This window comes from Ambystoma mexicanum, chromosome 10 (genome assembly GCF_040938575.1).
Source record: "Ambystoma mexicanum isolate Mex_15411 chromosome 10, UKY_AmexF1_1, whole genome shotgun sequence".
Taxonomy (NCBI): domain Eukaryota; kingdom Metazoa; phylum Chordata; class Amphibia; order Caudata; family Ambystomatidae; genus Ambystoma; species Ambystoma mexicanum.
In genome coordinates this window covers 677,925,655-677,941,872 of record NC_090932.1, presented here as the reverse complement: position 1 = coordinate 677,941,872, position 16,218 = coordinate 677,925,655, and the positions used below count along the sequence as shown (strand labels likewise).

At 45.9% G+C, this 16,218-nt stretch overlaps 1 protein-coding gene across 3 annotated transcripts in view; it reads left to right on the top strand.

The window, feature by feature from the left end:
* The window catches only part of PLS1 (plastin 1), a 697,248-nt gene that overhangs the window by 605,752 nt on the left and 75,278 nt on the right, over nt 1-16,218 (top strand). For all 3 annotated transcript variants that reach the window (XM_069618268.1, XM_069618269.1, XM_069618267.1), the window contains exons 9-10: nt 4,648-4,743; nt 6,305-6,497. In XM_069618268.1, the coding sequence (XP_069474369.1) occupies nt 4,648-4,743; nt 6,305-6,497 (289 nt within the window). The remainder of the gene's footprint in view (nt 1-4,647; nt 4,744-6,304; nt 6,498-16,218) is intronic.

Here is a 16,218-nt window from a genome sequence, read left to right as displayed (position 1 = left end):
ATGGGGCAGATGAATATGCAGTTATCACCAACTGCTAGGTATTCCAGTTAGATAGTTAGAAAGTAGGAAGCACAAGTAGTGTACTGTATATAGCATAGAAGGAATGAGGATTCCGGGATACCAAGAGAAGGATTCAGTACACTGATAGGGCAGATTGAATTATACGTAGAATAGATGCTGAATACACAGGCGGGGAAACCAACGTAGGGCAGATGCACAGTGTGAATGTAACATGAACAGACATGAATATAGTTTGCCAACATGGAGGCGAGAAGCGCAGGAGTGTTGTCATTTTCCTAGCACAGGCGCTGCAGCAGGCCTACGAGTTAAAAAGACGTAGGACAAGATGCTGAATTCACAAAACAAGTGCCACCGTCAGATGCACAGTAGAGAGTAATGGAGGTGCAGAACCATTCTCAAGACCCGAAGCAGTAGACTTCCAAGTTAATTAAGTTACAATAAGAGCAAAAACAGCCATTGATGTGCAGATGTACAAGATCAGTATGTCAAAAGACCTTATAGCAGATGGTTGAAGATGTCTCCAGTGGTGACAAAGAGTACACCATGCAGGTGAAAATTAGCTAAAACTCCAGTAAATAAGAAACCAATTATTCACCAACACGGTCCCCTTGCATGTGATCAAGACATGAAAAACACTAGCTACTCATTATAAGCCAAGTTCAGATAAGACACCTGCTGAAACTCCCTAACGTACACACAGACACAAGATGATTCACAAGGACAAATACAAAGGAATAGATCTGCCACATGGCCTGGGAATGAAGAGGAGTACTTTTAATAGGAATTCGTGCAGACCATTAACTTCTCTTTCCCCCTACCCTATGTGTATCTCACATAGGCAGGCAGCCGTATAGTAATCTAGAGTTTAAGTTAATCTTCGCTGCCATTATCCGACCAAACCATGACATTTCCTGCTGGTCCGATTTATCCATATCCTCAATGAGCACGTTAAATAGTGTTGGGACGGGGGGCGCTGTTGCGCAGCGAACCAAGATGGTCGCCGCCAGAAAAGCTCCAGCAACGCCAACTGAATTATCTGCTGAACATCCTGCCTTTCATGCCCGGCTCCCCTCAGTGATCGTAGCAGAAGAGTGGCGTGTGCACTGCTCCTATCTTAGTGAAGTTGTAGAGCTGTTTGCCGCCTCACAGTGCAGTTTTGGGGAAGCGCGGAGCTGCAGGCCATGACCGACCGCATGGAGTGGGGGGAGGGGCGGCGCTGCCGAGCCTTGGGACGTGTGGCTCCCGGGAGGACTGCCTCTTGTTGGGCGAGTGAGCTGAGGACAGGAGCTGCACTGCCGGAGAGGGCGTGGGGCGCCCTGGTGAGCTGTGACGTGGCGGGCTGAGGTACTGAGCCGCTGCGTGGCGGGCGCTGTCTGCGGTCATCATCCTCCAACAGCGGTGGGCACTGTGGACTCTGCTGGGGAGAAGCAGTAATCAGTACTGTGCACCCTGGAGGGGCGGGGGTGCGTCTTGTGTGTCTGCGGCCAGCCTTGGTGAGGCGGTAAAGATACGGACGGAGGACCTGTGGCTGCCCCCCCGGGTCCCCTCCCCTGCTCACTGACCTGTGCGGTGTGGTGGCTGCGGGGTGAGGATTGGGGGATAACGGCTCAAAGTGACATCCTCCGTGAGCCCTGTGACCTCTCTTTATTGGTGCCCAGGAACTGTGGAGGCGTGAGGAACAAGAAACCGGATCCCAGGTACAGCGTGTGGATCGAGTAGCAGCGAGCCCACAAGATCCTCCTGGTGGGGCGCACTTGCATAGAGGCCTGCTGGATATTCCTCACTGGGGAAGTGCCAGTCCCTGCATGTAGAGACCCTGGAGATAAAGCGGGTCTGTATCGTCGGGTCTGGAAGGACCCCCTGGATTGAGACGGTATGACCCTGAGGTGGGTGTGCCTATAGGATCGGAGTGGGAACTGGAGCTGCCATAACACTTGTTGGTGGATAGCGGTTGCCCAGGGGCTGGGGGGCCCAAGGGTCTGCTGGTCCTTGCTGGCCAGGACCACCGATTCGGGGCTACAATACGAGCTCTGGAAGGTGAAACTAATTGTAGAGGCAACCCGGGTGCCAGGGGTGGCCCACAGATAAACAGCGCAGACTTCACGAGTGGCAGGGTAATACTGCATGACACAGCGGCGGTGCTGCGCTCATAACTGTCTGAACCTGCAACTTGCCCTGGCTATTCCTGGTGTGGTGGCTGGGGTAATACAAGCTGCCCCTTGGTTGATGATCCCAGGGCAAAATAGTAGCTGGAAGCGCAGTGAGCTGGATGAATCCCCGAGGCTAGGAAGGTCACGGCAGAGTCACTCACACGAGAACCACCAGGAATTGACTAAGACTTGCCCCTTCAATCCAGTATGGGTAATCCTAAAAAACGGGCGAGGATGGATCAATTTGCGCGCACAGAGCAAGCCCAGCCGGTGACCTCGGGCGTGCATGCCCAGTCAACAGAACAGGTGGACATTGATGCCCTGAATCAGACGCTGCTGGCATTAAAGGGCAGTACTGATAATGTTGGCGCCAAAAATCGATGCCCTCACCTGTAAGGTGGACATCTCAGCAGTGCAGATAGAGAAATTGTGTGGGCGCATGGAAGAGGCGGAACAGAGGATTGGGACGACCGAGGACAACGTAACGTCCCTGCCGCACGAAGTTGTCAGCTTGCAGCAAGTGGTTAAAAAAATTGCAGCTAAGAACGAGGACTTAGAGGGCCACTCAAGATGGAATAATATACGCGTCATGGGAGTCCCAGAGTCTACGCATACAGACAACATGGAAGAATGTGTTGAGCAACTCCTGGTCGATGTGCTGGACAATCCCCCACTATCAAGTATGTATATGGTGGAACGTGCGCATCACTCACTGGCGACGAGGCCGTCCCCAGGGGCCCCGGAGCGTCCCATAATCGCCAGGATATTTTGCTATCAGGATAGGAATGCCATACTACGAGCAGCGCAGGAGAAAAAGGAGCTAAGGTGGGGAAGTTCCACCATACGGCTATTTCCGGACTTCAGCCCGGCGGTCCAAGACCAGAGAAAAACATTCCAGACTGTGAAAAACATCCTGCGGGGTAAAGGAATAAAATATTCTATGTTGTGCCCGGCCAAGGTCCACGTACAGCATAATGGCTCAACAGTGTTCTTCACTGCGCCGGAGGCGGTGGAACTGTTTGCCAGGAACCTGCCGGATCCGGGTGTGTCGCCTCGGCACTCACCCTGACCCAATGATGATATCCTTTGAAGTAAATAGTAGGGTTCCTCGTTGGTCCCTTGATAATATTCAGTATATAGGGAGCTGGAGCACAGGGAGGCAAGTTATATTTTTTGGCCGTTGTCACTTGGAGCGTTGGGGCTGCCCTCAGAGCCCCACATGCTGCAGACACTGCGGTACAGTTTAGTTATGGTTACAGGGGTAAGGGATTTGGGGGGGAGGGTTGTGAGCCGGTAGGTTATAGTTTCTGGCGTGGGTGGGTAAAGGCAGGGGGGGATTTTTGCCAGATCTCAGTTAACCCTGAGAAATGCGGGTAACTACACAAGTATTAGTAGCAGCACAACTCACATAAATTACTTGCCCAACTGGGGTCCCGAGAACATAGGGGACTTTAAATTATGTCTCGTCTGTGGGTGCAGGTACGGGTGGTCGCTACCTTTAATATGGGATGCCTGCAATGGTGGCAGGTGGCATACAAGGTGAGCCCCTCACAGTGATGACTTGGAACGTGCGGGGACTTGCAAATCTGAAGAGGCCCCTTATGATAGCGAGCATTAGCAAGGCCCATAGGGTCAATGTCCTATGTCTGCAAGAAACACATCTAGCTCGATCTGCCCCGCTCCCCAAGCTACCCGGATGGGGAGTACATAGGTACTGTTCGTCCTATTCTACACACTCCAGAGGGGTTGCTACATATACACATGGTTCTTTTCTATTCAGGTTGCATGAACAGATAGGGGATGAAGAAGACCGATACATAATTCTGGTGGGGGATCTGGGCAGCACAAAATTTGTCCTCATAAACGTCTATGGCCCTAATACAGACACGCCTGATTTTTTTTCACCAATGCGCCCGACATATACATAAGTTCCCATCCTATGAGATAATTTGGGTAGGTGACTTTAACTTAGCCCTCACTCTGGAGATGGACAGGTCCGCAACATCACAACAGGTGCTTCCCCAAGCGGCAAAGGCATGGTCTGCAATCTCCATATACCATGACCTTCGGGATGTGTGGCGGGGCAAACACCATGCCATTGGCCAGCACCCCCACTCTGAAGAGTGTTCCATCACCACTCCGACAGACAGGCATGTTTAATTAATACCCTCTTGTCTTGCTGCTTTTATTGGAATGTGTGCATTGTGCAAAGTTTTTTTTAATGTTTTAATATAAAGCTCTATTAATGAAATATATATTTTTTAAAGAAGTCTGCTGTCTAGGACCCAAATATCTTGTAAGCATAAGTGACGGACCCAACAAACATTGGTTTATACAATCACATCACACTTCGTTGTATTTTTATATTTTAGTTTGGTTTCAAATTAAAATAATCTAATGCATTAAAGATTTTGAAGTGGGACAAAGTGTTATGAGTATTGCTCCGTTTGACCATCCCTGTGTGTCACTCTTTCAGGACTCCAAGGCGTATTACCATCTTCTGAAGCAGATTGCTCCTAAAGGAGGCAAGGATGATGGCATCCCAGTTGACATTGACTTTTCTGGATTCAATGTAAGTCATATTTGCATCTAACTATTGTGAAGGTTGAGTGGGTTTTCAAAAAAGTGTGAACACAGACGTAGCGATCATTGATTGTTTAAGACCGTGAACAGCCGATTTTGAATGGGCCAAAAACTTGCCTGACAAAATTACCAGCCTCATATTGCTACGTCTGATTCATTCTCGAGTCTTCAACACTTAATTTTCACCATTCTGAAAGGCACTCGTAAGAATAGGAAGTACAAGAAATATTTGAATAATACATGAAACGTTGACGTAATAATATGGTCTTCCCTGATGAAGCAACGTGCATGAAAAGTCAACTAAAGGACTAATCTAATGACAGTTTTCCATTGGTTTCTCAATATTGTGGAATAACATTAAGAAATCTGATATTAAACCGATTGCCCCCCCATTTTTTTGATTGACCGAATCTGACCGTTCAGTATGGTACAATTACTTGGAGACCGTACTCAGAAAGTACTATATATGCATAATACAGGATTTCTGAATAAAGCCTGCGGATGTCATTATTGATAAATGGGCTATGCCATGTATGTATGTACGTTCGTCCGTATGTACGTACGTACATGTGGGATTTATAATGTGTGAAGCAATATACATAGGGGGTGCACCCAGTGGGTTACAAATAAAAGTGCAGCAATAGCCAAGGAGCTAGGAAGTAGGGGGAGCAAGGAGGGCTGGAGCTCCAGAAGGGGAGAATAAGTGCTGAGCGAAGCGATCTGTGATTGGCCAGATGTTTTTTGAAGAGTTGTCAGTTCCTTTCCAAAGTGTAGGATCGAGGGAGCCAGTCTTATATGCTTTGAGTTCTTGTTTCAGGGGACCAGGCGGGCTATTTTGGATAAGTATTTTCATTCATTGAACGGGACGCCTACTGCGTCCCGTTCAATGAATGAAAATACCATTTTTTTTTATTTTTGCACCCGAGGTTACCAAAGCGGGAACCCGGGGTGCAATGGTGTTAACACCCCATTCCAAGGGCTGGAACGGGGGTAACGGCCTGGGCCCCTTGTTAACTGCCCTCGCTTCGCTCGAGCCATTAACTTGGGCTGCCTGGCTTTTACCCCCGTTCCAGCCCTTGGAACGGGGTGTTAATGCCACATTATTAAACACCAATGACAAGATCCAAGTGACAAATTGGGGAGGAAGGATAGCTCAGGGACAACGCGTTTGTCTTGGAAGAAAGACAACGGTGTGCAACACAGGTTAGAATCACGATCTCACGCTTAGAAACCACTCGCTGGTATTAAGCGCATTAGTAATGAACTATAAATATGAACTAGAATCAACTGGAATGTACCTGTATCGAGTAGCAGTTAGAACCAAATAGAAATACCTATCAAGCAATTTAGTAGACGTTCAAAATCCCATTGCAACTCGATACAAGAGAAACCGTTGAGAATTGATCAACTTTATTTTAACTGGGTTTGGCCTTACAAGGCCCTTTAAAAAGAAACGAACCCCAAAGCATGATCTCTTACCATAATAAAATGTACACTGTCCTGTTCCTCTAACATGTGAATATTTTTTTTCTTTTGGTGGGTATCTGCAGGAGCAGAATGATCTGAAAAGGGCAGAACTTATGCTGAAGCAAGCCGACAGGATGGGCTGCCGACAGTTTGTGACCCCTGCGGACGTGGTTGCTGGGAACACTAAACTCAACACTGCTTTTGTGGCGAACCTATTCAACATGTACCCTGCCTTAGACAAGCCTGTGGGTTCTCATTATGCCAATTTACTGGAAGGTGAGCTGCGTGCAAGCACGTGCAGGATATACATCACAATTCACTTTTTTAAATACAAAATGTATTCACCTTGTGCTTGAATAGTCATCCAATGGAAATGCACATTGTAATTTGACCATTTGCAATCCTTTTCAAATGTAACACAGGTGTTTTTTAATATTCTATGCAGAATTGGTTATGAGTCGAATTCTTTATTTTACATTATTTTGCTTTTTTGACTTGAAGCTGACATATCAAATGTTATTCACTTGCATCTAGAGGTCAAAGTGGGCGGGAACGGTTGGGAGCGGTGCGCCTCTGCTTCTTTTTATTACCTTTAATGTTCCTATACTTCTATTTTAAAAAGAAACTGGTACGGAATGGTTTAGTTTTAAAATAAAAGTGGAGGAAGCAGTTGAAACTTGCACTTCAGTGCACTGCACGTTCCCTTAACCAGCAGGCACGTGTATTTGGGTGTTTGTGTTGCGCACAGGAGGGTGCATGGCAACAGGGTTTGTGCGCGCGGGAGGATGCATGGCAACAGGGTTTGTGGGGGGCGGGGCAGGACAGCAGGGAACATATTTCCACTACTTCTTTTCATACACTTCGACCACTGCTTACATCAGAAGATGAGTTAGACTTAAGATAGACATTTTGTTTTGAAACCGATGTTTAAATTGGTTTTAAGATGTTTTAATTTATTGAGAATGTATTTCGTTTGATTTGTTTGGCCTTAGCCATTGTACATAGTTGACATGGAAACCTTATTACATTTTGATTTGAGGTTTTGCAAAGGCAGAAGCCTTCATGCAGAGTGATTATACATCTCTCTATTTTTATGCATGATTTATTCACCTCTGCCTTCTGGTCAGGCTCGGCCTGGCCTATAGGGCAACAGGGCAATGTCCTAACCTATACGAAACATGCTGGTGTGGGCCAGTTTGTTTGGTCAAAGTGGGCCAGTTTGATGAGCTTCTTCACTATGAGGCTAGTAGTTTTGACTTTGACTGAATAAAGTCTTTAAAATGCACAATGTGTATCACATTTTATCAAAAAAACTCCCCCTTGGGTACTACTCAGTCTGTCAGAAAAGGAATGAGTTGCCATTTGCAACTGTGACCCCCTTTTTAATTGTTGCCCGAGAAAATGGTATGCCCCAGTCCGACCCAGCTTCTGGTATCCTGCGCTCCTTACTCTCAAACTCCCACTCTGAAAAATAGGGGGTTTCAGGAGCATTAAAAACGAGCGATTTTCCAAAACATTGTTTCGCTCAAGTGATGAAATGCGCAAGAGCGCAACTCATCACTTTCAAAAAAATATCTGCACCCTTTTCAGAAAGGGAATCTAAATGTGCGCATCAGGTGTGAGCACATTCAGATGCCCTCCTCCCACTTGCGCATTTGCGCAAATAAGGGGGTGTTTCTGCCCATCCAAAATTATCAAATGGGTTGTGCTGTGAAAGGTGCAGAAATGAAACGCATTGTCCTGCGCCTGGCTGGAACAGGTGCATGGGGCATGCGCAATGCACGCCACGGGCGAACAGCAGCATTATGAAGCTTTCCTTTCTATCGCTCAAATCTCTTCTTTTTAACATTTGCCAATATTGGGCTTTTTAAAGGCCTGTCGCTATGAAATGCTTTTCCGGGGCCCATGTTGGTTACTTCGATCCTGTCACAAACGTGAGTCACCTTTTGGCGTGATTCTAATTAGGGAAGCAGTTGTTTATTATTGTGCAACGTGTGGCATGAGTCATGTCCTACTGTTTTATCATTAAGGACTAGGAATCCATTGGGCCGGTGCAGCCTCGATATTTATAGAGCCACTGCAGTAGTCTGGAAGCAGGTCAATGGGCCGCCAATCAATTACTAGTCAGTTATGCCCCAGAGTGTGTATTCGGGTTTTAATGATAGCACATCCATTGCATAGCACTGATCTTTGGGGGACTGGAAAGCAGCCGTGAGTCTGCCTAAATGTTGCTTCTATTTGTAGTGCACCTTGTAGACTGCAGGTACGCCAAGTGTGGTTTCTTGGCGCTAGCCTTGTTAGGAGAAGCGGTGAGTATTAGCAGTTGAAAGCAATGGCAAAGACCCATGACTTGAGCCAACGGGAGAAGGAGTAGGGGGCGTCAGACTGGATCGCTAACAGAAAAGAGTTGAGAGTGAGGCCCACAACCGAGAAGGGACATCCGCCATTCGAGGCAAATCATTGCCTAGGTAGAGTAAGAAAGGGAAGACGAGAAGAGTGGAGACTTCTCACTGGACGGCGAGGGTTGATTTGAGAGGACATGAAGCTGGATGCCTTTTTGAACTGACGCTGGAAGACAGATCTGGAACTGGACCACAAGTTTGATGGGTAGAAACTTGAGTTCACGCTCTCCAGCACATGACGTTTTGCTGCCGTTAACCTATAAAGCCTGCCATCTTATTTGTATATTGAATTTGAGGAGGGGAGGGGGGTGAACCTCACAACATATGCACAACAAACACCAACATCCTGCACATTATTGGTTTGTAAAACCTGCAGGGCCTACACAGTCTGTGTCCCCCACTTTCTGAAAACAGCCATGCATGGATGGGCACTTCCAGCAACAGCCAAAAAGTCTCCAGGGACACACATCAGGCACGGGGGCAATGGGGCACCAATCCCCAGTGCCCCATTGCTATTCCGCTTTCTTGAGGTTTGGTTGGGCATGCACCTTTAAGGATTTTTCTGCAAGATGACCTCTGTCCACAGGCCAAGTTGATGGCTTGCCGAAAGTGCCCCTGGTGCTAGGCAAAGCGTGATAGGTTCATACGTTTCTGTGGCAACCTTCAATGGTGTTAGGGTTCACCATGAACCAGAGCAAGGTGTGGGTCACTGGAAAAGGTAGAACATCAGTGAAGCACAGCTCAGGTGTCAAGTTGTGGTCCACACCCCAACGCCAGGGATAGTTTGCAAGCTTATTTAATTCCCATGGGGACACATTGCAGCGGTAAAAACAATATACTGACTGCCTTGTCATGAATGTAGGCAGAAAAGTGACTGCCACAAGGAACAGTATTCGGGGGCACAGAGACATAACCCCCATTGGAAGATGGATGCCTGAGAAGGAAAGCCCCGGGAAGGGTGCACAATGCAAACTCCATTAACCAAGAATCCCTAATGTAACTTGGCATTGGTGAGAAGCCAAGGATAGGCAAAGGCTGTGCAGGCAGAGGGAGAAAGACACAGAAGAGTGTAAGATGTTGCCACCAGAGTGGGCAACTGAGACAACCAGCACCCCCTTTGAATGAGGCAGATAGTCAATGTATTGCTGATGGGGCTGATTCCCATTTTGACTTTATTTCTATGAACAGGAAGACTTATAATGTACTCCCTCTGTCACTGCAACCCTTTTCCTGATGTGGTGTCCTCATAGCCCATGTAGATTCCTGGGCAAAGATGCTCATTAAGCACCCCAGTTTGCTACTAGGGTGAATCTATCCCCTTATAAGTGTGGTGTGGAGTAAACTGGTGGCAGCATTTCGTTTGGTTTTCGATGGTGTAGCCATTGCTACTGTATTAGTAGCCAAATGGGTCTACCTGGTAGCTATTAGGGTGCTAATAAGTTCGTTGTGCACCTGGCCATATGGATTTGTGGCCTTTCTTTCTCTGTGGGGCCCACAATATGCGCCTAAAATGGCTGTAGTACTGAAGTGGGCTCCCCCTGAGCCCAACCCTGCACCCTCTGGAGTGTTTTAAAATGCCCTAGACTGGTTTGCACAATCCAGGGATGATCCTGTGCATTCCTCAGATTCGTACCCGAATTGTTGATGGACTGCTACTGAAGATGAGCTACTGCTGCTGCTGAAGACAAGTTTGGCCATACTGGCCAGTCCCTGGCTCCTTTGACCTGTGTGTGCAATGGTGCCAGCCATTCCCGCACATCCACACTTCCAGGTTCACCTCGTCCTCCCCAGCAAGTGATGCTACTACTGCCCAGTGGTGCAGGCAAGCGGCACACGTTGGGGTGCTAGTGCTTCTGTGACCGGTGGCACCCACATCTTGTACTTTTCAGCCTGCACAGGTTGGTGTCCTGTGCTCACCTGGTGGACGCAATGTTCTGCTGAGACGTCAATAGAGTGACCGTGCACCGCAATGGCTCAAGACAACGAACATGTATAATTTGACACATCAGGCGGGTCCCCTGAACAAGCTACGCAGTCTGGGTGGTCGTTGTCACAGTTTTCCTTTCAAAATGCTCTGATTCCAGAGTTTAGTATAATGTAATGTAAGTGGTCTTCTGTAGCACTCTCCCGCCACTATTGGTGACCTCACTGCATATATGAGAGGAAGGTGGGGTGATAGTTTCAAAATGTACTTTACTGTGACCAAGGAAGATAATGTCTTGCCAAAAAATCCATGCTGCTGTTCCTGGCAAGTACGGTGGACCACAGGTTGTTTAACATGTTCCCACAAAGTGATGGTGGTCATACACAGCCATGAAGGATTCCCTAATAACTTACTTCAGAACATTAGCCAGTACCAGCTACATCAGGCGGAGCATGAGTCCTTAAATGCACACTAGGCTCAAATGCATGTTAGGCTCGTCTGTGGCATGCTGTTCTGCATGTTGATCAATAAACAGATGTCTTGGAGTAGCTTTGCATCAAAGTGTATGTGTGTCAGGTATGTCGCTTCACAAAATGTTGGAAATGGGCAGACCACATAGCTTGCCAGCTTGAGGGCCAACCAAACGAAGAAGCCATTATACCCATGATGACTGAATGGGTACACGCTATCCGTGACCAACATGCAACTAGAGGCCAAACAAGTGGAAGAGTTGGCCAAAGTACTATCACACAGAAGTCCATACCACAGCAGAATACCCTCTACAAAACAGTGGTGGATGCCTAGTGATGGGGCAAGCTCTCTAGGGTCCTGCGGCATGACAATTATGGAATGGTTGCATGCTGGTAATACAGTGCTGGCCCCTATGCTAGGCAGGCCAGATACTTTCTGCAACCGACTGTATGGGAACACTTATTTAGAAGTTTCCCTCTTCACTATACAACAGTGACCTAAAAGGAGGGAATTGTCATCCTAAAAGAAGGGAATTGTCATGTATGGTGTGGTTAGACAAGGGAGTCCTAGATATGAAATAGAGAGATAACAGGGAACAGGGTGCTGGAGGTGGAAAGACGAGCTGTCCTACAGACATTTCTCTTTGGAAGCATTTATAGTCGTTTTGCCAGAAAGGGTCCAGTTTGATTTTGTCACTTCATACATGGTTTGAAGGATCTATGCATCAGGAGAGGGGTTTCACTGTGATGTACCCCTGAATGCATAGCAGAATAGAAACAAACATAAATATGTTGGTAGGTGGCACAGGTTAAAGTTCATTGAGGCAGCTTCACTTTGGTGAGACAGACTGTGGTGATCAATGATAGGGGAACACCTGATAAGCAGTGAGAGTGCAGGCTTTGTAGGTTACCTTTTTGGAATTTGAAACCTCCTGAAAAGAGGCTTCGCTATAGGTTGGAGGTGTGAACGAAGAGCAGTTCTAGCATGGTGCCTTGAGGCAAATAGAAGCTGAGACAAAATGGAATTACCCAAATTGACCTTTTTCAAATTGACCTTTTGTCCTAATTGACCTAATAATGGTGGTCCTAATTGACCTTCTGCACAGTTGACCTTTAACTGTATCTTAGTTCTTTTATATATGTGTGGGGTGGGTTTGGGATAATAAATAATATAAGGGGATTGGGTGGGGGGTTGCAGGGTTTTTTAGATTGGGTGGGGGGTTGCAGAGGGTTCCCCCCAGCGTATATGTCCTAATTGACCCAATAAATTAGATCAGTTTTCCCACGAGAAATTCTCCCGCGATCAATTGTGAGTAGAGCAATTCGTATACATCTGACAAAATACGTATTTATTCATTGTTTTATAAAATGCGAAATGCATATAGGCTGCTCTAGGGAACTAACGGAAAAACAGTGGAGGGTTCTTGGGAGGAGAGGTGGAAAGGAAACAGACAAAAAGAAAGATAAGTTTATAGGTCTCTTTAAAAGCAAATTGTGAGCTATACATTCCCGAAAACGATATCTAACATGCACGTAGTTGGGTAGAGATAAACAGACCAACTGACCTGCTCTGGCGCATGGCAGTTCATGAGTCCAACTGAATCATGGAATCTGAGAAATAACAGATAGTGAAAGAGCCAAGTCCTGTAAAGACACTGGAAAGGGCCTTGGCAAGATGCTCCTCCTCTGTCATTTAAGAGAATCATAACAAGTTCTAGGACATAAATACAATGAATACTTTGCAATCCAAGAGATTGGCAAGGCTAGATGCTATAACATTGATGAGATTTAAGGGTCTTTGTTTTATTGCGGTTGAAGATAGTCATAATATTTGGAGTGCGTGTGTGTGTGCGTGTGCGTGTGTGTGTGTGTGTGTGTGTGTGTGTGTGTGTGAGAGATTAAAAGGGAAGTCTTTCTATCAGACCTGAAAATCTGTGGATCATCTACCCCTTTCTCCCTAAGTCACCACAGTGGCATTGTGAGACCATGGGGTTAGGATGAGGCACCTACCACAGATTAGAGACATTTGGCTAGGGTGAATGTTATGACTTGGTTCATTTATCTATTTACACGTGGCTGTCTCTGGCCATGAAATAACAAGTAGTTCCATTATATAGCCACCTTTTGTGAGTGTAGCCCAATATTAATTGAGACCACTCCATAGTGCTGTTTGTATTCATGGGTAGTATAAGGTGACCTCCAGGTCATCGTCACAAAGACCTGGTAGTGATATCACCAAGTTCACAAAGTCAACAATAAATACCATAAAGGCCTCTTAAGAAGATATCCTAAGGGCTTTTGGGCAGATAGTTAATACAGGGAATTATCGGTGCCAAAGCTTTGCTGGCACACATACCCTGGGCAATACATTTTGTTTTTTTTAACCCTCAAATATCTACAAGAATTACTGCAGGTAATTTATTCTGCTGTTCCAAGATACTAGTAGTAAACTGGAACCATTTACCATGATGGAGGTAGAACCGGTATTGATATCACAGCCAAGTCCTACGGATTGCACCACGTCGTATTAGGTTTGTACAAATAAACCTCAGAATTACGGGTCCTACTTCTATGCATACCCTTTCACACAGTGCTGACTATGGAGAGTGTGTCTGAATCATAGAGTCGGGCAATAATTGTCTAAATGTTTAAAAAGGGCTCAGAACTGAACTCTAGCTAGTATAGGCCCATTTCCTTGTTTCTCTGTCCGCGTGACACTGACACCGTTGACCATTGTGCCCTACTGCATTTGATCATTCCCAAATATGCTTGGCAAAGGGCATCTCTCTTGTATGGAATTCATAGATATGTGCCAGGGATTTGACATCCTAAATAGACCCAAGCTATGGGAAATTCTATGAGGAATCATATTGACCCATCCCTCCTTGTGGTAATTCAAATGCTTCTTCTGAATAACATAGCAGCCGTAGGATACAAGGTCAAGGGTGAAAGAAATGACAGGTTAAAGTTTTTTATTTTGGGGTATTTAAACCATTAATTTTCTGTATCTTCACAACAACTCAGGTGCTTTTTCAAGGCTTTATTTTTTTGCAAAGTGGTAGACTTTTGTGTGCATATGAAATGTTGTTCATTTCAGTTCTGAAATCTTCTTGAATATTTTAACATGGATATCGGCCTCGCCTCATGTTGTTATGGTTCAAGTGTAAAAACGCGCATCTGACAATGTGGTGTCCTAGTGCCTAGATTGTTTAACCTTCTTACAGGTAGGCCTCCAGGATCGTCTATCATGATTCAAGTCTTTATGCAATGGGAGGAGGCTAGTGATAAACAAGGGAACATTGAAGATAATGCTGGTAAGGCCAGGTTAAAAGTCTAAACCTGTCTGATCATTTCATATGTGGGAGGTTGGCACAAAGACTTTGAAAAAGTAATGATCTTTGACTCCAGGAAGTAGGCTGGCCAGCCACCATATGAATCTAAGGTGGCATCTAGGCTCAGCCAAGATGCTAATGAAGTATTGTGGCTGAAAGGTCGATTTCAAGGTCCAGTAATCAAACAAGTCTCAGTCCACAGCAACTTATGGGGCACCAATTTGTGGTATAGGTCCCCCCGCTCAGGTGCTAAGGAATGGAAAATGCCCCTATACGCAAACTCCTCAGGCTATCGCAGGGGAGGCAGACAGCAATCATGAGGGATGAAATAGGACTCCAACCAGTTGAAGACCTAGTGCATCTTAAACTAGTGGTGTTGTTGGAGTGGCTTTGCTTGTGGACTTACCCTAAGGGTAACCTTTATTTTAATACCCTGGAGGAATATAGGTAGTGAAGAAGTGGCAGGGTATCCTGCCTGTCTTATATAAAAAGTGCCATCCCTGACTTGATTGTAACTGAAATGTGGAAGCAGATTCAAGGCATGATGAAGGATGATGCAAATAAGCTAACAATGTTCCATTGGGATCATATTATGGATGATGTTCTGTCAAAGGCTGAATGAAAATCTATATGCCTGAGTGTTTTTTTAAAGTAATGATGACTGGAAGCTAGAACAGTATTTAACCTGCAGGGAAAACAAGGGCATGAGGTTTTTATGCACTACATTTCGTTGTTGGCACGCTACCTCTCGATGCGCTGAACGAACACTGGGAGGGGTAGGGCATGGAGGACGGCCTCTGTGTGTGAAACCAGTTTGCTGTGGAGACGTTGATTTGTGATTTCTTCTTCTGCTCAAGCCTCACAGTCAAGTAGATCGAGCTGCTGCTAATTCAGGCTAGAGTCCGATCCCTGCACCATGCCCGATCTCTTGTGAAAACCGAGATTCAGTCATTGGTGTTTGAAGGAGCAACATTTATCCATTGAGCGTGGCAATAGCGAAGACATTGTTTTGGGAAATTTTGAGTTATAAGGCAGGAACCTACTATACCTTCTAAATTCTTTTATCACTGGTTGTGTTATGTAGTGTTTTTGTAATGTTGACTTATTGGCTACAACGTGCTTGTTTTATTTGATTTTTGAAACTCACACATTTTATTCTCTTAGAATGCCTTGAAGTGTGTTGTGACTGTACATGTTTATTGTATTGTATTGTGAACTCAAACTGCTTCAATCAACTGTTCCAATGATGGGGACCTGCACTACTGGCATCCTGAAAGCACTACTGGGCCTCGAGCCCTAGTTACTCAACTGACTTGTGTCATGGGCGAATGTTGTACCTCTACCCCTTTTTCTATCCTTCTTCCCTCCCAATGCCCTCACCGCTTCCTGTCTAGATCAAAGACCTTAAGCGCTAAGGTTTTCAAGAACATTCAGGCCTTTTCTCACCCAGGTCCCCCCCTCCCACCCTTTAGAGGTCTCCCATAGCTTTGCCAGCCATTAAATAAGTTGTTCCGGGCAGCTGGCGCCATAGAAGTTAAACCTTGATTGAGTCAAAACATAAACCTGATCAGAGTTTATTGCTACATCTTTTAAGAGGTAGCAGACGATAGAAATATTCATGGGCTGATGTTTCACGTGTATTTTTATATACCGCATAACTTAAGTCTACAGTGATCTAGTCCTTATTAAGTTGTCTGTTGACATAAAGTCAGACACATTAAGCAAATAATTGAAAAAATGCACATCTAAGTAAGCAATATTACCCGAGCGTGGGGGGTGGGATTACTGGGCCAGGTAATGCCCTGGGGCAGCAGTTACAAGCCTGAGTGTACTGGGGGCTTTAACGTAAGCCCTGTGGAATTACCCGGC